The sequence below is a fragment of the Buteo buteo genome, chromosome 6 (assembly GCF_964188355.1).
Source record: "Buteo buteo chromosome 6, bButBut1.hap1.1, whole genome shotgun sequence".
Taxonomy (NCBI): Eukaryota; Metazoa; Chordata; class Aves; order Accipitriformes; family Accipitridae; genus Buteo; species Buteo buteo.
The window spans coordinates 12,728,266-12,753,934 of NC_134176.1; the positions used below are offsets into that span (position 1 = coordinate 12,728,266).

The following is a 25,669-nucleotide window of genomic DNA, read 5'->3' on the forward strand; positions in this document are numbered from 1 at the left end:
CAGGCCAGACTGAATAACAAAGCCAGAACAGATGTTGAGGCCTCGCCTTGATTTTTTTTTTTTCCCCCTGAATAATAGGAGTCCACTCATTCTTTCCTGCAAGCAGGTGGCACCAATGTGCAGCCATAGATGAGGTCTGAATAACTATACAAGCAAACAGCTTTTCAATATACACTCTAAGTGTGTAAAATTATTTTTTCTACATGCATGCAATTCCAATCCAAGTTCTGCAGTGAGTTCTCCACACACAAGCCCTGCAACCCATACAGAGGCAGGAAATACATTAACATATCAGAAGCATGAATATACCCCCCCACACACACTCAGCATCAAGAAGCACACCTCTGCTAATCATAACAGGCTTTTGTCTAGACATGGCCAGCGTTTTGTACTGAAACGTGAAAGGGTTGGAGTTTGTTTAAAGAGAGAGTTAAGTATAAAATTAAGAGGAGAAAATGCACGTTTGATTAAGATTTTACCATAGATCTCTCGCAAGCCTTTTTAAGAAGGTAAAAATTTGCACTGTCCACTTTTTTTTTTTTAAAGGAGGAGGACTAGTAATTATACTACAGCAATCCCGAATGCACAGCCAAAAAGCAGGCAACCAGAACAAAGCAAAAGCCTGCAGCACACATGTCGGGTTGGAGCTCTGAGGCTTACCTGCCCTCCCAAGCACACTTCTCCCCCTCAACATCACAGAGAGCAGCCCTGGCCTCCCCAGGCTGCGGTTCAGAGCCGCAGCAGCTCCAAAGCTCCATCAGGAGGACTGGGAGGGGACTGGACCCGTGCCATCCCGCCAGTCAGTAGCAACAAAAGCAAGCACCACAGGTGAGACCTCATGGGCCCCACGCACCCTGTGGCTACCACCCCACAACCCACGGCCGCCACGCTGGGCCCCACATCCTGCCACCAACCGTGGGAATCCCTGCACACTCACAACCCTACAAAAAAACATCCATGCAGGACCTCCACAGAACCACGCAGTGAACCATTTTAAAGTTTGTTAAAAATAGGTAAATGCATGCACACAATTAGTTCTGAGAGCCAAACTACAAGCTGAGCCAAGCTACAATGAGCCAACTTCTGTTGGTTTCTCTTCAATCTCCCTGAACGCTGCCCCAACGAGAGGAGATTTCCTTCCTTCCTTCCCTCTACACTATTTCCCTTCCACTTTCATTTAGGTGACCAAGAAGTCATACAGGCACGCCTACATGTATGCAAGATCCACATATAGAATTTAATACACAGAAAAGGAACAGCAATAACATAGCACAGTTCCCTCAAGCAGCAGGTCTCGTGCTGCCGACAAATATCTAGGCACTGCCAAATCTATCTGAAGCCAAACAATCCACTGATGAGGAAGCAAAGATAAGGCAAACAGATCTTTCTCTCTTTCCATCACAGTTCTTGATTCTGCTGCCTCCCCTCATCCTTGACAATCAGCAACTCCTACACGCACAGCTCCACATTCATACTGTCTCCCATTTCTTTACTAAGCCAGCCCTCAGCTCTTCCCACCCATTGAACAGGGTCCTCTGTTGTGTTCCCTTACCCCCAGCAAGAAGAGCTGTTTGGGCCCTGTCCTGCCCATTATTCACAGGCAGCACTTAGGAATAATGAGACCAGGACCAGCAGAGAGACTTCCTGAGCCTGGCACTGCATCTGCATCATTGGATTTAATGGCCCTTCATGGCGGGGGGGGAGGGGGCAGGCACGGGAGGCAGGGGGGGTTAGTCCATCAAATTGTCTAATCCTTTTTGAACCCATTTGTAATTTTGGCATCTACAACATCCTGTGGCAGAGTGCTTCAATTTAATTATATATTTGTTGTCTGAAGGAGAACAAAGAAAGCCCATGCACACACTGCCTCCTCAGCTCTGGAGCTGCTACCCAGTCATTTCATTTGGTGGCCCCATTTCCTGCCTTAGGAGAAGCAGAGGATAACTGCACCCTGTTCACCTCCTCCGTGACTCTTGCTGTTTGTTTTACAGACCCTCTGCCATGCTCCTCTCGGTCATCTGTTTTCCAAGCTAAACAGTCTGGGCTTTTCTGCTTCTCCCTCGTACAGAGATGGGAAACAAGAACAATTCCTGTACTTTTATCTGGTTATCTTACAGCTCTGAGAAGCATGTATGCATGGGGGAGGGATGGAAACGGGACACAACCAGAACTGTACGCACTGTTCGAGAAGAGGGTACACCACAGGATTTATAAAACATGCCATAATGAGGTTCTGTTTTGTTCTCAGATGCTTTCATAACAGCTTTTAACAATACACTTGCCTTTTCACTATTACCATTGAGTTGATGAAAAAACCACTATAACTCCCAAGATCTTTATCTGGAAAGGCAACAGCTAATTTAGAGACCACTACCATACACATACAGTTAAGGGTTGTTCCACCCTATCCTACCCCCCTCTCCAAATATTACTTAGCACATAACAACAAGTGTCACCTGTCATTTTTACAGCCATGCTGTCACAAGACTGAACAGGTTGCCCATTCCCCCCGTTCAGCAGATACCCACACTCCCCCTGCCGCCCCCTCCTCCCATTCACATACTGTCTTTTACACACTGACAAAAGGACAATCCAGCTGTTAGTAGTAAAAATAAAAAGCAAGAAACAAAAATAACAAGATATGTAATTTGGCATGGAGAATACACAACCGTTGCTTTATTCAGAGTGAGAAGTGCACAGTGGCTCCTCTCCAAGCCCCGGCTCCAGGATACCTCTAGCTTCCCAAGGCTTCTTCCTCCAGGAGACATGACACAAGGAACAAGAAGCCAACAGAGTGTTTCTCAGACCTTGCGGCTTCCCCCATTCCTTTTCCCGTTAAACAGCAATGCTGTTTAGACCACAGACCCAAGTAGTCCCCAATCCCTGGCTCCAGCCACCCTCTCCCATTCCCCAGCACCCTTTTGGGAATGAGGAGAGGAACAGAAAACATGGGAGAGGGACCAGTGCTTTTGCCTTTGCTCAGAAGAGACACTCCCACCACCCCAGCTTTAGAAAGCACTGAACTCCTTTACTCATAGAGCAGACCTGGTTTCCCCTGCAAAGCTTCAAACTTGGCCTTCATAGGCCTGCACAAGCACTGGTAACCCAAACAAGCAGCATTTTACTCATCTTTCCCACACATTAAGGGCCAGCTGGCCTGTTTCTATTGCCCAATGCAAGGGGGGGGGGGGGGGAGAAAAGAAAAAAAGTCAGTCTCAAGTGTTTGCAAAGCAGAGAGATTACTTTTTGGTATTTTTAGCAACACCTCTTCCCTTCCCACCCATCCAAAGTTCACATGACAGCATCCTTTTGAGATAGCTTGCACTGATTAGTGGAAGTAACTAGTGCCTAGAAAGCACCAGTGATATAAAACATAGATTCTTGGTTAACGTAAAGGAACTGGTTTATTTTTTCCACCACGCTTCTCTTGCCAAGAGACAGTCAGGAACAGATCTGACTAACTAGAACCGAGTCTCCAAAGAGTATGGGATGTAGGCACTTCTCCTCCTCCTCCTCACCCTACATCTCAGGAGTTCGGGGGGCGGCGGGGGGATCACAACTAGTTATGCTCAATGGCTTATGAACTAAGGCTGCTGGCCAAACGTATTCCTGCTTGGCAAGACAGTACTATGAAGGGCATGCAGATAGGACACACTGGTGTCTCCATCCAGACAAGAGTCCACTCATAGGGTCAAATGAGAGAGAAATTCCATGTTACTGTACTCTTGCAGTACGAAATCATTTTACACAGTCAAATAAATCAATCAGCAACAGCTAAGCACAGTCAGCTCTCAAAGACAGTAAAGATTTCTCACATTATTATTATTCTTTAAAACCTGGGTCAAACACCACCACTTTTCAAGGCCATAAGCAGACAAGCCCATCACATACAGTGGCAGGCACACATCTTCCAAACCCAGCTGGGTGCTGTGGAGAGGCATCCAGGAAGGTACCACCACAGCACCTTCCTGCTGGCGGTAGTGCCCTCCAATAGCAGCAGAATCAGGCCCTGACAGCATACCCAGGAGAAGCCTCACCTCTGTGCTGAAGTCACCTAAGCTAACCCAGCCACTTCTACCCAAAGCTGGTTTTATAGAGGTTACGCGCATGGCCTGGCTGGCAGAGCAGCAGAGATAGCAACCTCTGAAAAAGAGGTACAGCTTCCTTTCCCGACACAGCCATCTCCAGAAGCAGCCACTTGTCCTCAGGCTAACGTGAGCGTAAGAGAAGCTTATATATCAAATCCCACCCAGCACTGAGTCATGCACCGATGTGGTGTGCAACTGCAATCAACAGGCTGCGAGCATGCCCAGTTTAACCCACACAAATCCGACTTTTAAATGTCTGTGACGGTTGCATATCCTCCTCTCACCCCCATCCATGACAGTCTTCCAGGTCCTTATCCTCACAGTACCCCTAACCAGCAGATGAGAGCTTTTATCAACACACACACAAGCAAAGCACCAAGTGCCAGGCTCACAGGAGTTGAGCCAGGTTTCCTGGGCCCTGTGTTAGAGCCCCAACTGTGGGTCATCCTTCCTCATCACCCCACTCTCAGAAATGCTAAAATCAAATCGGAGCCCATAAATAACACACTTGTAATATTTCCAATCAGATCTTGAAAACTCAAGTCTGATTCCAGCTCTTCTTGGAGACGACTGGTGTATTCATTAGCTCATAAGCTCCCCCAGGGACAGACAGTCCCTCTCCTTCTGTCTGCACGGGGCCTGGATCAACAGGGTGCTGTAAGGATAATACTCATACCCAAAAACACAAAGTCAGATTTAACACGCCCTTAAAATGCAGGCAGCTCCTGGATCACATTTTCCTGACAGATTTCACAAGTCAGTCTGTTTTTCCCCATTTTTGCCAAACTCAGAGACACAGTAAGCACTATATTTAAAATGTAGCTAACAATTGTGGCAAATCTTAAAATTTTGTTTTTAACATTCAACTTTTAGTAAAAGACTATCCCAAACAAGTTACCTGGTTCCTCTCCTTCTCCCACTTTCCGAAGAGTCTGAGAACTAGTTTGTCTTGCATCTACATTAAAAATTTCAGAGCAAGCAAGCAGTATGATAACTACAAGAGAGGCTAAATAATTCATCATTGCTCCACACCAACCACTGCCTTGCACCCATTCTGCACTGCTGTGCTGCCCATACTCCCACTTTACGCCAAACATAACTGATCCTAAAAGGTGCCAAGTAACAGCAAACCAAACCCTGGAGAGACAGCGTCTCAGCAGTAAGCAGCAGCAAGTACACTTACAGCCCAGAGGAACAAAACAGGGGCACAGCCCTGCAAAAATGTTGGATTTTCCTGAGCTGCCTCCGCTTTGAGATTACAAACACTCCTTCTGCAGTGCCGGCATTTGCATACCACGGCATATTTACAAAGAAATCAGCCAGGACACAAGCACAAAGGTGAACACTGAGAAGAGGCCCGTAGCGCTTGGGGCACCCTGCGGAAAAGCACGGGGCTTTCTGCTCTGCTTAGATGCTTTAGGGAAAAGCAAACCAGTTACGACCTATCCACGTCTAAAGCATGACCCCCTTCTTCCCCACCCCGTTTAACAAAGAGGACAGAAGTTTGCAGGCGCAAGGCCTTACAAGCTCTCTAAAACGCAACCACCACGTGGCGAGCGTCAGGAGCAGAGCTCACACAAAGAGCTGAGAAGCAGCAGGAGACAGGGGAGAGGGCTGGGAAAGCCTAGGCAGGCAGGAGATGGGGGAAGGGGAGACGGAGCGTTGTTCTCCAACCATCGCCACAAGGAAGCAAGCACAAAGACGGTGAGGCTAAGCAGATAAGGAGAAGCCAGCCGAATGCCAGCCTGGCAGGACAGATAAACGGAAAAGCCAAGACCCTGCTGGAAGGAGAACAGTGTGGTTTGGTAGAGAGCTGAGGGAGGAACCCGGCTTGGCGCTGCCCCAGGAGGGGAAGGAGGAGACTCTTCCTGGCAAGGCAGAGGAAGGCGGTTTGCTCAGCACTTACCTGCCCTGTAGCACGTCCCTCGTACTGCGCACGCTGCAGCACGGTCCTCCTCACACACACACACAGCTACAAAATTAACTTAATTTTACTGTGTTCAGGGCCATTAGTCTTTCCAATCCGAAGACCGAGATCCTATTCAGCACTTAAATGCCTCTTTATTGAGGCTGAAAATTCTTCTGTTTTCTCCAATTTAAAAAGAAGAAGGAAAAAAAAAAATCCCTTTTAGACATAATTCATGCTCAGGGCAAAACATCTCTCTCCCTTCCTTCCAAAAACCATCATCCTAGCGAAAGCAGCCAGAGCGTCCCTGCCTGTGTTAAGAGCCCAGAGGTCTCGTTTTCCCTTCCCACAAATTATATAATGGAAAAAAATGCAGTGGCCAGCCCCCGGCAGCTGTTTGATAGGAACACAGCTGTGTCTTCTCGCACATCAATTATGCTGCTCCGCACTACACTGGACAAATTCAAAATGCAGCTGCCAAGCTCATTTTCTTTACGCAGTGACCACTGGATAACTCCATAAAAGCATCCAGTGGCTCTCCATGGGGCACCATGTTGAGCTCCAGCCACCTAAGGAGGCCTTAAGCAACAGTCCCTGTCCTCCTACATGCAGTGCTACCACCCTGGCCACTCTGGAGCACTGTCTCCACACTGTCATCTTCTGAGCGTGAATGACCCAATGCAGCCTCTTGTTCTGCCATCAGGTCACTCCAAATCCAAACCTCAGCTCCCCAGCTTGTAGAAAAGTACTTAATGGGGCTTACACACATCCATACAGAAGTTTTTTTTAAAAAAAAAAAAGGCAACAAGAACAAGGCAGCAGGGGAAACAAAACACACAGGGACATAAGGAGGACAGAAAGCCTCAGGGGAGGGACAGTATTTATAAGAGCAATATTAGAGACTGAGAAGCTAAACCATGCTAAGGTTGCTGGGGCTTCAAAGGGGAAAAAAAAAAAAAGTCTGTGCAGAGCATCTTGGAGAACACAACAGCCTTACAGGTGCATATGTGGGCTGGAACAGAGAAAAGCTGAGACACACTGGCACCAGAGAGGAAAGCAGACTGTCAAAGAAAACTAGAAGGCAAGGCAAGCCAGGGAATCCGCACCATTTACCCATAGCAAGGGGCTCTGCCAAGTATTTTGAGACACTTGCATCTTCCTCAGCAGAAAAGCTGCCTGTCCTCTTCATTTCTATCCTGGCCTGCACTTCCTCTGTAACTTTCCCAGCACAATTTATTGCATTTTCTGCAAGACAACCATTTTCCCTGATGTCTGGATTTTCATAGGCTGCTATTTCAATCAAGGTTTGCTACCTTAAAGGATAGACTACAAAACAGGTACCATGAAACGGGGACTAACAACCACCATTCATAGTACAACCGAGCGCCGATCTGCAACTGGGAGCTGTAGGTACTGCTATAACACTGATTTCACCCTGCGCATTTGAAAGTCTCGAGTCTTCTGCTCTGTGCCAGCACTCAAATACAAATTGCTGAGTCCAGTTATATCTATGTTGAAGGGAAAGAATGAGCGTCAAAATAATGCCGGGTAAGTTGACTCCACAGACCTCTCTTCTACTCCTCCTCCTACCCCAGAAAATCCCTCAGCCTCACCTCGCCTCACCTCCCCCTCCTTGCATGCACACAGTCCCTCAGCAAAAGCTTGGCACACGTTAAACCAATACTTGTTAGCATGGCCAGGGACAGTGCTGGGAGCCTCAGCTGCCTTTAAGGCATGCTCCAATTGGTCCAACTTTCTAATGATAAAGTTATTTGTAGTCAGATATTCATGACGCTGGCAGTGATTCTGTTCATTAATACCTAGCCCAAATGTACAACAGCAAAGGAGGAAGAGTTCATAGCCTGTAAAAGATACCAAGCTCCAGTTAAATAAAATAAAAAGAACACAAACTTGAGAGTAAACCAGCATCACTGAGCAAGAAGACAGAAGCTCTTTTCCTACGGCAGATGCCTCCAGCATGCATTTACTTTGCTGAGCGACAAGAACATCTTATTCTACTTGTTCTTGAGATCCCACCTGAGCAATGCCCACAGAAGGCACTAGCTGTCTGTACTGGGCCCAAATGCAAGCGAGACTCCAAGCTCACTCTTGTCAACACCTCCTACATCTCCACTTACAGAGCCCTGTGTGAGGGCATCCAGCTGCAGTACTGTGACATGCTCACCACTCCAAACATCCACAGACAACTCTCCACTATCCTGCAACAGCCGTGGGAGCTTCCTGCAGGAGTCGTCATGACACGTGCCACTGCACAAGACACAGAAACAGCAGGAAAACGGGACACCCTGAAGCTCCAGACAAACCCCATCTTCAAAAACTGTCATTCAGTAGGAATATGGTCAGGCTTTCTCAAAAGCTGGATGCTAGATCTTTGCACCCAGGTATTTTTTCTGGTATATCCAGCATAAGCTACAAACACCAGCTCTTCTGTTCCAGCAAGGCCCGAACACCAGCAAAGCTTGCAAGACCTTGGCACAAGGCAGGGAGACAGAAACATCCCTGATAAGCCCCAAGATATCTGGGATGTTCTTTTCCTCAAGGTCATGATTATCACAGGTACCAGCATTGCGTCCAGGCTGGTAAGCCACACGCTAGACCAACTCACATGGCCTCCAGCAACACAGTCCTAACAATATCAGCCTTAGACCTGTAGCCACCTTTTGCACAGTACTTCAGACTGCCAGGCTGCTGACTGCATGGCCTTACTTGTTTCTGTGCCCCCACAGAGAAAGGAATAAGGAACCTGCTTACAAAAGTCTGTCAAAGACCACTTTCTCATAGCAGTGTTCCAGATCCATTGCCAGCTGTTCCAGACTTGCAGAACAAGATGATCCCATTACATCTAGTGCTGTCCTGAACCAGAGGCATCAATTTACATGCAGGAGAGTTTAGATGTCTGTTGCTGCTGAGTTTGGTCTAACCTTCCTAAAAGAGTCCCCTCCAAAAGCCCCCATTTCCCCCCTCCCACAGAACCCAACAGTTCAGCCACAAGTATGAACAGGTTCATCAAATGACATTATCAGTCAAAGAGCAGTTCAACAATGAGTCCCAGAACCCAGGCACATCCCCCCACAACCTCAGCACCTCCTTATACAACTGCCCAGTCAGTAAGTAGAGGAGTCACATAAGACTAGCACAGATGCTGGGAGAGCAGGTTTTAAGTTATTCCTGCACAAGAAAAAGGAGTAATAATTAAGCAATGCCTAATAAGATGCCTGGGCTCTATCTGTTTGAGAATCCTTGCACCCTTGACTATAGCAGTACACCAAGAAAACAGCACTCCCTCTATGCAGTTCGTTTAAATATCCATGCTATCTCCAGTAGAGAACTCTGCAGCAATTTCTAGGAAAGATGACACCAGAGAACCAGTTTCCACATCTCCAGCTTACTGCCCGTGGACAGTTCTTTTTGGGTAGAGCCGGTAAGACTGGAAAACTTGTTTCCATCTGACACTGGTTGGTGATACAACCTCCCCCCCCAACATCCTAACTGAGAGTAAAGCCCTTCTGAAGATCCCACCCAGTGGTCTACAGGAGCAGAATAACCACACCGTTTTCTTCCAAGCTCCACTTTGCCAGGGTGACGCTACTGGAAAGCTAAAGGTGTTACAATGAGCTTCTAGGTTGCTTCTCGATTCCTAAAACTAAAAGTCACATGCCAGCAGGCTCAGCTAGTGCCCTGCAATAACACTTCACGTAAGGCAAGGGCTCCATGCCTTTGCTCTACTGTACCACCTCCAAGAAAGAATTTCCCCTGTAGGAGCAGGGGAGAGACAAGAGGAACAGGGAACACACCAGGCTATGGTATGTAGAAACAAAACGTAAGCATTTGTCTCTTACAGCCATCTCCTGACAGAAGAATACTGCAGAGTAGATCCCCCCATAAGCTGTATGCACACGTACTAGATGGTCAGTTGTTGCTCCCTCATCAAGTTTAGGATTGGTCATATCCAACTGTTGGTTGCACTTTCTCTGTCCAACTGTAAAGTTTACCATGTGATGCTGGCACCTTACTGAACAGAGGTTTCAGTTCAAATGTATAGGCCAAGGACATGCTACCAACACTGCTAGGAAAGCAGATTTTTCTGCTTTCAGAAGATCTTCCTCTGCTGCTCCTACAGAACCATCAATTTTGGCCACTAGAAAACTTGCCACAAGGGAAAAAAAAAATATCTTTTTTTCTTTTTTATAGAAGCAGCAATTATCATCCCTGGGTTTGCCATTGAGCTATACTAACAATCTCTTCCCTGGCTTCCTTGGCCCTTCTGCAGAAAACTCACTTGAAACCATCACACAACCCTACCACTTCTGCCATTGTTCAAAAAACATGGTGAGTTTCCCTTGTTCCTGCAGTTTCTTTGTTTGGGTGATTTCAAGACCATCTACAATACTATCATTCTCAGCACTGCCACTAAAAATAACACTTGTGAATTAGAAAGGGAACTTCCCCAGCTGCCTAAATCCTTGTAGAACAAGGCACACACGCAGAGGACAGAGGGAAAGGTCTGTGCCATGTCCCACGTTCTCACAGATTAGACACTGTTCTGTCTTGTTACATCCTAACATAAAGATGATCAGTCTTGTTCATCTCATGCATCACCCAAAAGAGTAATGTTTCCTGAAGTTTTGAAACACGGGGAGTGAAAACTATTTCTCTTTTCTTTCTACCTGCGCTTTCCCAGAAATCTTCAAAGAAGTCAACTCTAGGAGCTTGGAACTTCCTTTGCTCATCTAGGAATGAGAAACACGTCATGCTTAATTGAGTTAGCCCATAAATTTCTATCAGATACGCTTTCAAATAAAGCTCTTTAATACAAGATACATTTATCACCATTCCGAAGTGAGACTAGAACGTCGCAGCACACTACGGTAATAAGTGTATTTGTTGCCAGTTGGTGTATCTCTGAAGTGAGACAAAGAAGGGAGGAAAACCATCAGAAATAGAATGTATCAATACTGTTAACTTAAACAGAATGTTATATATCCTGGGGGCTCTGAAATGGTACTTAAATAAAGAGCTAGTGTCATAACGCAAACATAAAGAAACAAGTACAACATCCCAGTCTACATAAAAGTGTCCTTCATTGTGACACGGAAACAGCAAGCACAAAAAGTAAATCTGATCCCACTTTAACACTAATTAAATTCATATATACCAATTTTCTTTTTTTAAATGAAGCAAACATATTTGAATTCATTAGTGACAGAAAACATTCTGAATAACTTAAGTGCAGCAGTCATCTCCATTTAAAGCTTTTCACTTTTAATCCTAAATATATCTCAAGAATATCCCTTCTGTTTTTTCCACATTGGACTTAGGGAGGGGAAAGTGGATTCTTAGAGCTAATGACTTACTCTTTTTCCCTATCAAGTCCTCACATCTAGTACATCACATCCATGACCTTTCCACAGAGATTAAGTGTTGCTTCATGTACTGAATCTCGCCCTAGAGAACTATCCGGCCTTCATGAAACACAATGCCATCATCCATGAACCAGTCCCAGGTATCATTTTCTTCTGGTTGTGAGGATCTGTGTTAGTCTGACCTTCTGACTTTGAGCCCAGACACCTATAAAACCACTTTATTCATTTATTAAAACAAACAAAAAACCCAAGGGAATTATTTTCTTCTCATAGTCCTAAAAGATCTGATCCTTGGAATGGGACTCCCTGCATTTCATTACTGATTCATGAAGACCTCACCCTGCTAAGTTGCTTTGCAGCCAGAAGACCTATGTTTTCTCCTCTCAAGCACTGTTACAAGAAAAGCTTAGATCGTCTGCTAGAATGCTTATGCACTGCAGTTCTGAAGAAAAGCTGTATGAAAATAGATTTATTTCTGACTACCACAGCAAGTGACTGAACATGGAGCAGGGATGCTATCGGGAAACCACATTTTATTCTCTGGAGCAGAAGCAAGTCATTTTACCTCAGTGCCTCGATTTCCTCCTGCCTTCAACTCGCGGCGATACTCAGCACTTTGCAGACATACAGGCAAAGGGCTAGAAAGTCTAAAGGCCATTATCAGGACAGTGTTCTGGGCTCCACGGCAGAAAGAAGTGCTGCGCATGTGTGAGCCAGGCAAAGACAGACTTTGGGGGAATTTTTACCACAGCGCATTTCAAAGTGGGAAGACCACAGAAAGTCAATTCAAGTTACCTCCTGGAGTTAATGCTGGCCATAGGAGGCTTCCATCCATCATATCCACAACTTCCACAGCAGGTTGAACTACAAAAATGCCCCCTTGGGGGTGGGGAAAGGGAAAGTGGAGTTCTGCAGGAGAGCTACTGTGCTTTCCAGTCACACACTCTATTCTGTAACTTTTCCAGTGTAGACACCAACAGCACTTGGACATCTAGTTCCAGTGCTAATGGGAGCAGACACCAGTGTCAGGCCAGTTACCTGGGCAAGTCTTATGGTAGATGTAGCCCTTTTGCTTGAGACACAGGCCTTTCCGGGGATCTAGATATCAGAGATCTCCATAAAATGTGTCATGGTTTAACCCCAGCCAGCAACTAAGCACCAGACAGCCACTCGCTCACTCCACCACCCCCACCCCTGGGTTGGGATGGGGGAGAGAGTCAGAAGAGTAAAAGTGAGAAAACTCGTGGGTCAACATAAAGACAGTTTAACTGGTAAAACAAAAGCTGCGCATGCAAGCAAAGCAAAACAAGGCATTCATTCACCACTTCCCATCAGCAGGCAAGTCTTCAGCCACCTCCAGGAAAGCAGGGCTCCATCACGCATAACGGTTACTTGGGAAGACAAACGCCATCACTTCCAACATCCCCCCCTTCCTCCTCCTTCCCCCAGCTTTATATGAGGAGCATGACATCATATGGTCTGGAATATCCCTTTGGTCAGTTGGGGTCAGCTGTCCCGGCTGTGTCCCCTCCCAACTCCTTGTGCACCCCCAGCCTCCTCACTGGTGGGGTGGGGTGAGGAGCAGAAAAGGCCTTGGCTCTGTGTAAGCACTGCTCAGCAATAACTAAAACATCCCTGAATTCTCAACACTGTTTCCAGCACAAATCCAAAACATAGCCCAGTACTACCTGCTATGAAGAAAGTTAACTCTACCCCAGCCAAAACCAGCACAAATGGTTCCTGGCCTGAGGGGGCAAAGCAAAAGCAGAAACCATTCACTCCAGCAGAACAACAGGAAGGTGTCCTTGGGCTTGCAGCCTCAGAGCGGTGTCTAGCATGATATGAGATGCCTTGCCTACCTAGGAAAGCCTGCACCTTCCCAAACATCATTTAAGGTTTCACAAAACCCCTTTTAAATAGGACACCCCATTGGGAAGGAGAAGAAAGGGAGGGGAAAGCAAGCTATTCACAACCAACTGGAGTTCCTCTGTAAGGGTTATACAGCCTTAACTACAGCAGATTAAATTCACACCCTAGCTCAGCTCATACAGGAAGAGCTTTTTAGTATAGACAAAGAGTAAGTCAGAACCCTACGTCTCTGCAGATCTGTAGCCAGAGTTGTACTACACAGCTTAAGCTTTACTTAAACTACTAAAAGAACATAGCAAGAGGATGATACCCATATACCTGAGCTATCAAAAGGAGTTCCTGAAGTTCTTATACCCAGGAATCTCACTGTAGAGTACAGTTAGCCTACCTATAGCTGCTACCCCAAGCAGGGACAGTTATGACATAACCCAAATCTCTTCACAGATATAGAATATGAGAGCAAGTTAAACTGAGCAGTTACCAGTGAAAAAGTAGTCACACCACACTGTGTCCACTCTTGCAGTGGAAGGAGGCTGCTCCATGGTTATACTGGTATAACTGAGTCAATTCAGCAGCAGAACTTCACCAGGAAACTGAAATCCTCTGTGTCCATCTGGTGTGCTCCTCCTCAGAGGCTGCTGAACTAAGGCTTCTTTTCCTACAGTCAGGTTAAGACAGACAGCAACCTTCAGGCTGAGTCCAAGGATGCTCTGACATTCTGCAGTGTCTTCACATACAGTACCTTTGTAGGGAATAGTGCCAAAATACAACAGAAGGGCAAGGCAGGACCAACACCATTCATCCTCAAATCCCACATGTTTCTCCATAATGAAACTCGATAGGTTATTATGTGCCAAGAGAAAGTCTAGCCCTAGCTTAGGACAACTGATGCCAATAAAAAGGAATTTTAATTCTGGTTGGTAAAATGTTGGATGGAAAAAATCAGACTGAACCACCCAGTTATTTACAGCACTGCAGACTTCCTGTTTTGATGCAAGTCAGCAAGACCTTCTGGAAAATCCAGGAACAAAAAGCAGTAGTTAAGGAGGATAAGTTAGTTACAGAGAAACTAATAATCTATCTCTGCTAGACTTCCAAACAGGGGAAACTGCATCTATGACTATCCTTTTCTAGCATTATTTCAAAGACTAATGCACAGGAAAATGAAGGAATAAATCAGTGAACTAGAAAGAAAAGCATGCTACTAGCCATAAGAAAGGAGGCCATGTATGCCTCTGCAGTTTCAGATACAAGTCTTCTCCCCTACTTCCCCAGTCCATTCTTCTTCATGTGCCACATCAGTTTATTCTAACCAGGTGCTGCAACTCTACAGATACTGAGTGCAAGAGCCTTTAGAAGGCAGGCAAGCAGAAGTGATTCTGAGAAGTTCAGAACAGCAAGTCTTACCTCCACACCAGGTGAACTGCCTGAAAAACATCACCGGAGACAGCTATTAAAAAGAAAACTAAACAAACAAGGACAAGACATTTAGGTTCTAGGAATCTGGTTGTTCTTATCATAAGAGCTCCTAGAAAACTAAAAAAGATTTTAACATATTGGTAAGCTTTATTCTAGTCTTTTGCCAATTTACAATTTTGGAGAATCACAGATGATAGGATAAGACAATACTGTGGATTGAAACCAGCTACATAAATATAAAAGGAAGAGGGAAAAACATCCCACAACTCTTTCACATCATAAACTGGGAAAGAGAGGAAAAATGGCAATACAAGGCCCAGCGTACAGCCCTCCAACCCAAAGGGACTTGTTCCGCTGACCTAGCTGGGCTCTGGTTCATGGCATTTATGCTCCTAAGTTCATGGATTCACTCCATAGCAGTTAAGTACAAAACCATCCCCCGAGTGTTCCCAGTACGTATCCTGCTATATTGGCAGAGCTGTGCTTTGTAGAGCTATACCGAAATGCCTTCCAGCAAGTTCTGCTGGTAGAAGGGTGGGGCTTGCTGGCCACACAGCACCTATATCACGGATTTCTGCCTGCCAGCAGCTGACCCACACCTCTCAAAGATGAACTAACAGTGCATCCCACCATCACAAGCCTGCACACAGCCAATAATTCCAAGTTTACTTTTAAAGCTGTAATTGATAAAGCCACAAGGAAAGAGCTTCACAAACTAGCAACAGAGCCACCCTGCAAGCCTTCGATCAGAGCCAGTCACGGGGTACTTAATGATGGGCCTCAAGGACTGCTCTCGAAATTCCAGCAACATCACACTCTGCTCCCCTACAAGCAGCTCTACAGCAGGACATGGTGCTGCATACCTCTTTTCTCCAAGCCACTGGACCAATTACCATGAAAGATCATTCACTTAAAAGCATAAAACTTCACAGAACTGAGAAGACACAGGCAGCAGGCAGCATGGCTTCCAGCAACTGCTCCTGAACCCGGGGGCTCTGTCCGGGCTCCCTTGCACATATTGCACCAAGCAGGGATCAAGACAGCACGACGCACTTCAGACTTACTGCTTAGCCCACCAGAGTGTTCACACTGGCAATTCAAATGCAGGTTTCCAGGAATAAATAGCAGGGATTTTTGTCACTAGATGGACAGATGATTTGTTTAGCATGATAGACATACCCTGCAAAAAGTCTTATGATAACCAAGGTACAGCTACAGATCAATTTGTCTGAGACACTTGTCTGAGACACGAAATGCTCTGCATAGCTGGTAATACACTTTAAAGAAATACATTTTCAAGACACTTGGATGCACACTAGCAAGCAGGTTGCTGAGCCAGTGTTTGTTTCATTCCTCTCTCTGCAAGCCATTCCCACAACATACTGATTAAGACAATGGCTGTTTGGCTGCTAGATCCAGGGGAAGCTCTTCTAGCTACTCTGACCTCCTACCCTCTTCTCAGCTCACCTGCATACTCATCTGTCATAACACACACGTCAAACTACAGCCAGGCGTACTTGGTCATAGCCTAGCATCTCTTCACAGGAAAGCAGGTCACTAGGAGGCCTTGAACCCTGCGAGGGGCCTCCTTAAATTATGCCTCCACATCAGAGTAACAAGATTCTATTCCCCTCAGTGTGCCCCTAAGGCTCCATTATAATGGAGCCTAGGAAGATAACTTCACCATCCAATAGGCCATGGTCTTCATGGACCACAGCAGACACATTGCTTTTAATCTCTCCCTTCCAAGAGCCAACTGAACACAAGTTCCGTTAAGACTTCCAAACAACCAGGACTCACATATTGTACAGACGCACCTTGCATTGGGTGGGCTCAAACAAACCTGAGTTCCACTACCAAGGACTTCTGATGGATGCAGCAGGCACTCAGCACCCTCTGGCTACCTTGCACATGGTTGAGTGACAAATGCTGTGGTGTCTCCATAGACCAGCTGTCCTCTCATCGCTTAGCAAGGCATAGCGCTGGAGTTGTCATTTAATAAAGATTTGGAATTCATTTCCTCTTTTACACCATCATGAGGAAAATTAGCTAGCTCAGAGGCATGAGACAACAGTGTGACTGATGCAGAGGGTGTTTATTTAGGCAGGCAGCTAGAGAGGAGTCCGGGAGAACTGAACATGCTTCTATTAGCATCCCTTGGCATTCACTTCTCCAGCTTTTGCAGTAGATGAGGCCTTTGAGTGTGGGAAATTCTGGGCTTCAGGCACTTGCCTGAATTCAGCATGCCAGAACACACTGCCTCAAGAGTTTCCCTACCTTCTCCAGTATCTTGTATTCCCCTCCCAGATATTCAGGGGACAAGTCTCCAGATTCTCAGAAACTCTCTGGTGAAATAGTCACAGAAAAAAGCATGGAAGAAACTGCCAAGAAACACCCTCCAAACCCTTTGTTTAACGTGGAAGTGGGTTTCTCCTGAGCCAGTGAAATCCCCCTGCTCCAGGGCTGTGGCTGCTCCACCATGCCAGGCATCACCCACAGAAGCAACATTGCAGAAACAGGGACAATGCCAGAGCAATCAGAGCGGAGGACTCCCCAACTCCAGTGGTCCTCGGGAGCAGTTTTTCTTGCATGAGCAAGCAAGAGAGGCAGCATCGTGAACTAAAAGTTAAGGTAACCCAGAGAAGTATGCCCTTACATGAGCAGCACTGAACAGTCCAGGAAACCTTCTGGTCCCTCATCACTCCATTATACACAGAGGAAAGGAATTAAACTTTGAGACACATCAACACTGCTCTTAAGGACCAGCACAGGTCTGGCACAACAGAGTCTAACCCCAACACACATTTATTTGCTATATATTTCTCTTCCTTCCCAGCAGCCTGAAAGGGAAATGTGTAAATTTAGCTTCTGCCTTCCCTGCTAGAGACATCTCCCTCCCCCCACCAATGCACAAATGCAGACTCCTCCCCGAGATGGCCAGGCAAGCCAAGCACTGGCTGCACCTGCTTTACTTTGCAGTAAAGCTAGAGCAAGCACACTGTCTCCATGAGGAATTCACAGTGGAATAGTTAATGCATCCTAGTTAGCCTGCAGCCAGAAACACTTTTGACTTTTGGAAGAGAGATTACAACGGAAAATTTCTTCCTGTTTTACCTTCAGAACATGAATTAGTTTGCTGTGGTCAGACCAGACTTCAGATGCATCAATTCTGTTAGTAAGACAGACCACAAACACTGACACCTCCTCTCCCCATCTTACTTGTCACCCAACCAGATGGGGGAGGATTCCAGCCCTGCCTCATAAAGCACTAGCTCTGCTCAGGCTGCTGGTTTCTTCTCTCATGTCACTACACATGTGCTTGTCCACTCCATTCTCATCCCCATACTGAACAACACAGGTAGCTTTAATGTAAAATAGAGAAAGCTAAAAGGTTCAGCTTTCTGCCCAAGGTCACACTGGAATTTAAGCAATGAGTATCCTATGGTGAAACACCTGTCACAGTCTCTGCCAAGTGGAAATGATTCTCACATGTCAAGATTTTAGATGACTTTGCTTAATGAAACCAAGCTCTTTTTAGAGTCTTCTCCCCACCACTACCTCTTACTTTCAAATGTCAGTGTTCTTTGCTGCAGGGCACAGTAACCTAAACCAAGCTTACTTTCCCTTATTAGAAGAAGCCTTGCCTGTTTCCCCATTTCAAAAATCAACTGGAGGATGCTCTTCAGAACCAGGTTTTAAGCTACTGGGCCAAAAAGGGGAGGAAGGGGAAGAAATATCACCACATTGTCTGCATACCAAGCTGGCTCACCTCAGTTTCTCATTCATTGAAGTCCAGCCTCCATTGTGCAAAGAGAGGTGACCCAGCTGGAGGCTAACAGAGTTAAGAAACACAAGAACTTGATGAAGGCTTAGCTATGGAGAACACATATGCAGAGCAGAGGTGCCAACTACTCATCTTAGTACCTGGATAAACAGTGCAGTCTTGCCCTAAACAGGAACAGTGGCTACTTCACCTGTGGCACACAAATGTCCCAAGCTCCTCTATGTGGAGGGAAGCAAGTACCAAGAGCCATGAACATTGCAGCTGATAGCATTCATTTTCCCCAAACTCAGAACAAGCTTGTAGTCTTACACTGCAAATGACTGAAGGAGGGGAATAAGTTATTTTTCTTCCCCTGCCACTGCTCACCTTCGCTTGTTACTACACATCTAAACCTGGCAGGAACGTATCAGCCACCTTCACAAGCCACTTCCAGTGGTCAGATATGCCCCAGAGAGCCCTTCAGAGGCTAGTGTCAAATCCCAGCATCCTACGTGCTCTTTCCCCCATCGCTGCCAATTAGTCAGACATCTACACAGAAGGGCCATTTTTGGTGTGCTGCCAGCTTCCCCCCCGTCCAATTCATTCCAAGGTCTGTCCACAATCATTACTTCATCCCCTTGCTCACTTCACTAACACTCTAGCTGTGCTTGGCCGCAACCAAAGACTATTTGTTTATGGCTATTTGGAGGCAGTGTTCCCCCCACCTCCCTCAATGCTAGCCCCTAATCCTACTCCATTCAATTGTAGTTGCACTGAGACAGTTCACTACGATGCAAGTTAAATAGCCACTTAAACATCTGCTTTGACAAGAACATCTTTGTCGCCCAACAGTTGTGTGACGGACACATCTGTGAAACAACAGGGTGTAACTGTACTGTGATCCAAGTATGACAAGGATCTCACACCTGTCTAAGAACAGCACCAGCACAAAATGCCTGCTCTTACTGAACACGGTCCTGGGCACACCTGGCCAAATTCAGCACCAGAGTAACCACCTGCTGCAGCAAGGACACCGCAATGGCAGAGGAGGGTCCTGCTCTGAATGCACAGCACAGGAACAGCACACAAGTGACCGCAATATTGCTTGTTTTTCAGAGGGGGGAGGTTGAGCTGTTGCATGACACAAGGAACAGGAATTGGCATGACCTAGGAGTTCTGTTAGGCAAGGCCTGTCCCAGCCTCAGAGAGGTCTAAAGAATGCAGACAGGAACAGTATTTCCAACTCTGAAAGAGATAAGGTGTTTTGTGCAGCTCAGGGATGAAACAAGGAGTCTGGAAAGAAGGGAGGTTAGAGGTAGAGAGAAAGCCATAAGGGCCCCCTAACCCAAACAAATATTTAGCTAAGAACTTACAAGGAGTAAAAAAAAGATGGAGGAACGAGACCTGGTACTGTAAAATTCGAGCCTAAACAGAAGTAACAAGACTTGAGAAGATCCACTCAGAGGTGAACTCAGACTCTAGACCCTGCAAAGCACATCTTGCAATTTTATTCAGCTGAATATTGTGCCAAGAGCCAGCCTGCATGGTGACTTACAGTGTTCAGCTCTTCCTGCATCTGGCTAGGGCACACTCCCTAGAGCCAGCAGTTCAATTGGCTCACTTGCACTTCCAGTGGCCTGCTACAGTCCAGCAGAAGGTAATCACGCATGAGGTCCCCATGCTCCAACGGCAGTACAAAGGGATGATGCCTGGCTTCAAGGGACAGGCAGGACAAAGAGGAGGAGAGGAAAGTAAAATATACTGACAGGTTGGCTGAAATGCTTACTTGCAACCCCCCCCACACCTTTATTGCAGCTTATGGCAAGCCATTAGCTCCATGGTGACCATGCTTCACCAAGCCCAGCACAGCAGGGCCATGTAAACAGTATGCTGTGGGGACATCACACTTTGCTGACGGTCACAGGAAATCACAAGTGACAGAGCAACAAGAGCAGGTGCCAAAACCAACTTGCATCCCCACTATGTAAGTCCTCAACTTCTGAGCAAACTGCTTTTGGGTTAGGTAGAACAAAGTCACAGCAAAGAGTTTCAGCTGAATGGCCTGAGCAGCTGCAGGGCTGGCAGAGGGCACATGAACAGCGAAAGCCACAGTTCTCCTTCCCTGGGAGGAGAGAAAGGAAGGACAGGCCTGCTCTGGCTCTCCCATCACCAGGCAAGCTGCATATTTGCCCAGGTTGCCAGAGCAGTACTCGGCCATGTCCATAAGCCCCTAACACTGACAAGAACAGCTGCTGTAGGCAGAAGCAGTAGCTCAGCTCAATGTGGATGTGTCAGGCCTTCAGATACAGCAGCCTTTGGCTAGTACGATACTGTAGCTTCCCTTCCACCACCACCCCACCAGCCTGGTTGTCTCCTGATCTCAGGAATTCAATTCAAGATCATATTCTCCAAAGTGTAGGAAGGGTAGATTTGCATTCACTTGAACTGGCAACTGTTTAATCTATCAAATGATAAAACAACAGAAAGAATGGCCAAATATCTTTAGAAGAGGACACTAACAGCATGAGATTTTTTTTTAATTAATATTTTCCCCACTGCCACTTTTCAGCCCTTCTTGGTTGGTTCTCTTCCTATTCCCCCCTCCCATCTAAGACAGTTAGCTTCCAGCTTTGCTGACCCCACAAGTCCTTCTCACATCATTCTTGCATCTTCACTGATTTCTCTCTCCTTACAGTTGCCCTCCAAGACTACAGAGTCTTGCCAAAATGCAGAAGATAAAACACATTCTTGTTGTCCAGTCAGCTTGTCCTTTTAACATATGGCACACAGAGTTTTGTTTCATCTTAAACTCAAAGCAACAAAGTTAAGCAGGCAGCTCTCATTACAGTATTACAGAAGTTGAAATTTTAGGCTTATTAAAAAATAGTGTATTTAAAATTCTATATAGATTCAAGAACACTGGAAGTTACTTTAAAAAAAAAATCAAAGGCAACAAAGACATGAGTTTCACAGCAATTCTGCCATTTGTTTTAAGCTTTCTAGTAACATAGCATGGCCTTTGAGTTAACATTTCCTTTCAAACCACTTTAAAAATATATGATTACTCTGTGATTGTTCTGCTCCCATGGACATTTTCATTGGAAAAAGTAAAGTCAGGATATGTATGTTCTCTAGTCAGTGCTCACTGATTCCCTAAAACAATGGGCAAAAAACCCAAGGGCATTAAGAGATGTTTCTAATTACTTTTACACTACTGATGAGAAGCAGATACTTACTCCCTGCTGCATAATCCCCATGTGCCAGGTACTGTACAACTCACCAGGATATTCTCTTCCAAACTTGCTTAAAACAAGCTTTTGTATTCTGACCATGCTCTCTACCAAGCCTGTACAATAGTTATTAACCAAACCAAGAGAAAATGACACATAATAGAATGGTTCTGTTAAAATTCATTACAACTGTCATTCCTAAAACTCCTAGGTACTTTCTGAAAACATCCCCCCTCTCCATTCCCATCAGATCCATAGAGATTGATGAGATAACAGCACTGCTAAGGAAACTTCACAGGTAAGCCTTACCCAGGTCTTGACTATAGCTTCACTTAGTCAGGAAAGAGAATTTTAGTTAGAATGATTATACCCAGAAAGATATGGAAAAATGGATTTCTTTTGAAGGCAGTATCCCATGTATCAAATCCATTTCCACCTAGAGAACAGCTACTTAGAACATTTTGTTCACACTGAAAAATTTCCAGCCCTTTGATTACAAAGGCAACCTGCCAAGTGAGAGTATAAAATTAGCACATTAGTGCAGTAGTGTCTTCCTTAGTCTGAAGACAGCTTCAGTGCCTCAATGGCATGCCACAGTTTTACAGGGGTAAAACTGAGCTAAGACTAACTAGATTCATTCTTTCCTACTCCAGAGGCTCAGAATCACTTGAACAGCAGTGAAATACAGATACGAAGCCAAATTATGTCTACTGATGAAAGAGCAAGAACCAAGTAGCAATAAGAGTGCAAAGGCAACCCTAGCACACAAGGAGAATCCCGCTGCAACAGCCAACAAACACCACAGTAAGCGAGCAGCACCCAACCATTTTATCCCTTCCTGCTGCAGGGCATATTGCAGCACAGGTGTTTCCCACTGTGGCTTGCAAGTACCAAGTCAATTTTTCAAACCCTGGTTGTAACTGCTGCTCACTTTAGAAATGTAAGTTATTTTTAAAATGCATCATCAAAAAAAAAAAAGGTTAAATACAACCCTTTTCCTTTTATTCTTACATTTGATAAACATTTCAGCAAGCATTTATCCAACTTAGGCAAGCTCTGGGTGTGCACCTGCTCGAAGCTTTGTCCCAGCTCTGGCACCATGAATTAAATCCACTGCCTTTATTTATATAGGCACTATATAGTCACTGGAAAGGTTTCTCCTACCCATGTCTTTTAGAGACCCCATCACATCTCCTTCCACCCCCTCCCTCAGCAGACATTGACATCATTTTGCAAGCAATACTACTGCATCCAGTTGTTTCCTTCTCTTGAGCTGAAACAAAAGGACACACTACTGCTCGGGAGGTATTGCTCTGGGCAACGCAGCAGCCACCGCTGAGCGAGTGATAACCAGACAGGGCAGCATTCCACCAAACTGAGCTGGAGACAGTTGATTTCAAGAGGAGACCAGTGTCTGCTCCCAGAGCCTCTTTGCAAGGGCTCAGGTAAGAGAACATGGAAACAGTCCCCTTCCCAGCAAGTTTCAGAGCCATAAGGACTACTTCCAAGCCTAATTCCCCCAACACCTCAGTTATTTGTTTTTATGACCTCTAAAAATATTCTTATTAGGGGTTTAAGAAGTTCTGTCTTTATTTCTTCTCCATCCTCCGAAATAACTTCAGCAAGATGGGTACAATAAAAGACATAATTTTCCTAAATGTAACTACTCTCACGCACACTTTGAACAGCTTAAACGTTTATAAAGTTCCTGTCCATATACATCCACCCTTTCAAACCAGCAGCAGCCGGTCTTGGATTGTCAGGCAAAACAAGTGCTGCCCATCTCTGCTCCTGGACCAGCACATGGTTGTCACTCAGTCACTAGCTGCACCAGAGCAAACTGCAACACCTCCCAGCTCCACCACCTTTGGTTCTGCTCCAATAGAAAAAGTCATTTTTCACCCAAATCCACAAATATATCTAGACCCTTGCCAATTTTCAGACTGTTGGTGGGATGGCTGGATTTGTGCCTGCCCTGTTTGTACCACAAGGACAGCATCTGACCTGCATGTGGAGGACAGCTTGTTGTTTCACCTGAAAGTGCCCAAGAAAAGAAACAAAAGAAACTGATCCCATGCACTCACACTCCCAAGCAAATCTAGGTGGGGGGAGAACCATCTTAAGAACCAAATCAAGGGGACTAAAAACCCACCCAAAATACAGAAGGAGCTAGAGCACAATGCAGCATTTTCACAGAGAGCAGACTCACTTCTCAGAGCCAGTATGCACAGGAGGAAACAATTTGCAAAGCAACTCAGATCTTGGGCTGAAAGCCAGAGGACAGCTCTGAAAAGTCTTCCCTCTGCCACCAAGTTCCCACCAGCAAGCCTCTCCCCCAAGTTCTTCAATACTTTTACAAAGCTTAACAGAAGAGAGGCAATGAGAACTTCAGATGAGATCCATCTGTACTCTCTCGCAGCTCCCCTCAGCACCACCCAACTCAGCACACCCAACGATGAGCCTAAGGCTGAGCCTACAGCAAAAAGAGGAAAAGCTCTTCGGAGCACTTGCCCATCCTCATTGCATCACAACTCACCGCATGCAGATCTGAGTCAGCCAGCAACCCTAAGGTTTGCTTTATTCACAAAACAGGCAAGGAGACCTCCCCTCCCTCCTCTCCAAATTTGTAGGATAGGCTTCAGAGCTACTCACGGCAACTCAGCCTCAGTGCCCAGCAAGCAGGGGCCAGCTGGAAGCTCCAGCCAAGCACTCAGCCTGTCCCCAGGGCAGCCCTGGCTACAGGAGAGATCAACTCTCTCACCTTTCTCACACATCTGTTTGCTTACAGCAGCAGCAGTTCAGGAGAAGAGTGACACTACTGGCCAAAGAGACAGATGCTCTACCAGGCTAAAGTGGGGGGAAGCTCCTACAAAAGCAAGCAGCGCCTTGAGGCTTCCACAGGAGAAGCTGAGGAAGAAATTCTTCAGCGATGCAAGAAAGCCTTGAGAAAAGAGCCTGAAAAGGCAAAAACATCACTGCTATTTAAATGCTTGAAAAGCAGGCAGATGCCATATCCAGAGGTGTGCAAGTTGTAAAATCGGTTAAGGGGCAGAGTTCTGCTAGATTTTTACCTCTTTCAGAGCAAAATTGTAACAAAGTAAAAATCACAACCACTTTCTTCCAGCCTGAGAGGTAACTGGCAAGAACAACTACAATGTAGTTCAGGCACAGAGAAGGTATCTCTCCTGGAGGGAGGGAGTACAGGGAAAAAGTAAAAATCACAACCACTTTCTTCCAGCCTGAGAGGTAACTGGCAAGAACAACTACAATGTAGTTCAGGCACAGAGAAGGTATCTCTCCTGGAGGGAGGGAGTACAGGGAAAAAGTAAAAATCACAACCACTTTCTTCCAGCCTGAGAGGTAACTGGCAAGAACAACTACAATGTAGTTCAGGCACAGAGAAGGTATCCCTCCTGGAGGGACGAAGTACAGGGAAAAAGGGCTCAAGAGCATAAAGAAAAGCACAGAAATCTGAGCAGGGATGGGTTAGTAAGAGGGTGGACAGATAGGATCTAGAAGCTGTACACAAATTATAATGAAAGCGGGAGAACCACAAAGAGCAACTTAGGAAATGAAAAAAAGGGCTGAGGCATATTAAAGGAAAGCAATCTTTTCTTACAAGAGTTGACTACGAAAACATTTGGGGCAAACCAAGCAAGAAGTTCTTCCCCACAGAACTAGGTAATTTCTGGAAGGACAAGCAGGGACAACTGCAGTTTGTTAAGGTGGTCAGAGGGGAAAGGGATAGCAGTGAGCCAAGGTGCAAAGAGAAAATAACTTCAAAGCAGTTGCTCTGGGAGGTTAAATTAGGTAAGAGCGTACTTCGCTAAGAAAGAAAAAGAGCAGGTGGTAATTGGGAGCATCTCTATAAATGGCCTTACTCCAACAGGAATGACAGTTACTGCACAGCAAATGTTTATAAAATAAAAAAAGATCCATTTAAACCAGTGGCTAGAGCATAACCAATTACTGCTGTGATACAGGAAGCCAACAGCTGCAGAGACAAAGGC

At 45.7% G+C, this 25,669-nt stretch overlaps 1 protein-coding gene across 2 annotated transcripts in view; it reads right to left on the reverse strand.

Annotated features, from left to right (window-relative positions):
- Positions 1-25,669, reverse strand: part of RCOR1 (REST corepressor 1) — an 89,150-nt gene that overhangs the window by 53,379 nt on the left and 10,102 nt on the right. The window contains exon 1 of one of the 2 annotated variants that reach the window (XM_075029804.1): positions 13,729-13,804. The exons of the other annotated variant lie outside the window; for it this stretch is intronic. Within the exon in view, the coding sequence (XP_074885905.1) occupies positions 13,729-13,789 (61 nt within the window). The 5' untranslated portion in view covers positions 13,790-13,804. Of the gene's footprint in view, positions 1-13,728; positions 13,805-25,669 lie in introns of those variants that run through there. 2 annotated transcript variants of the gene reach the window in all.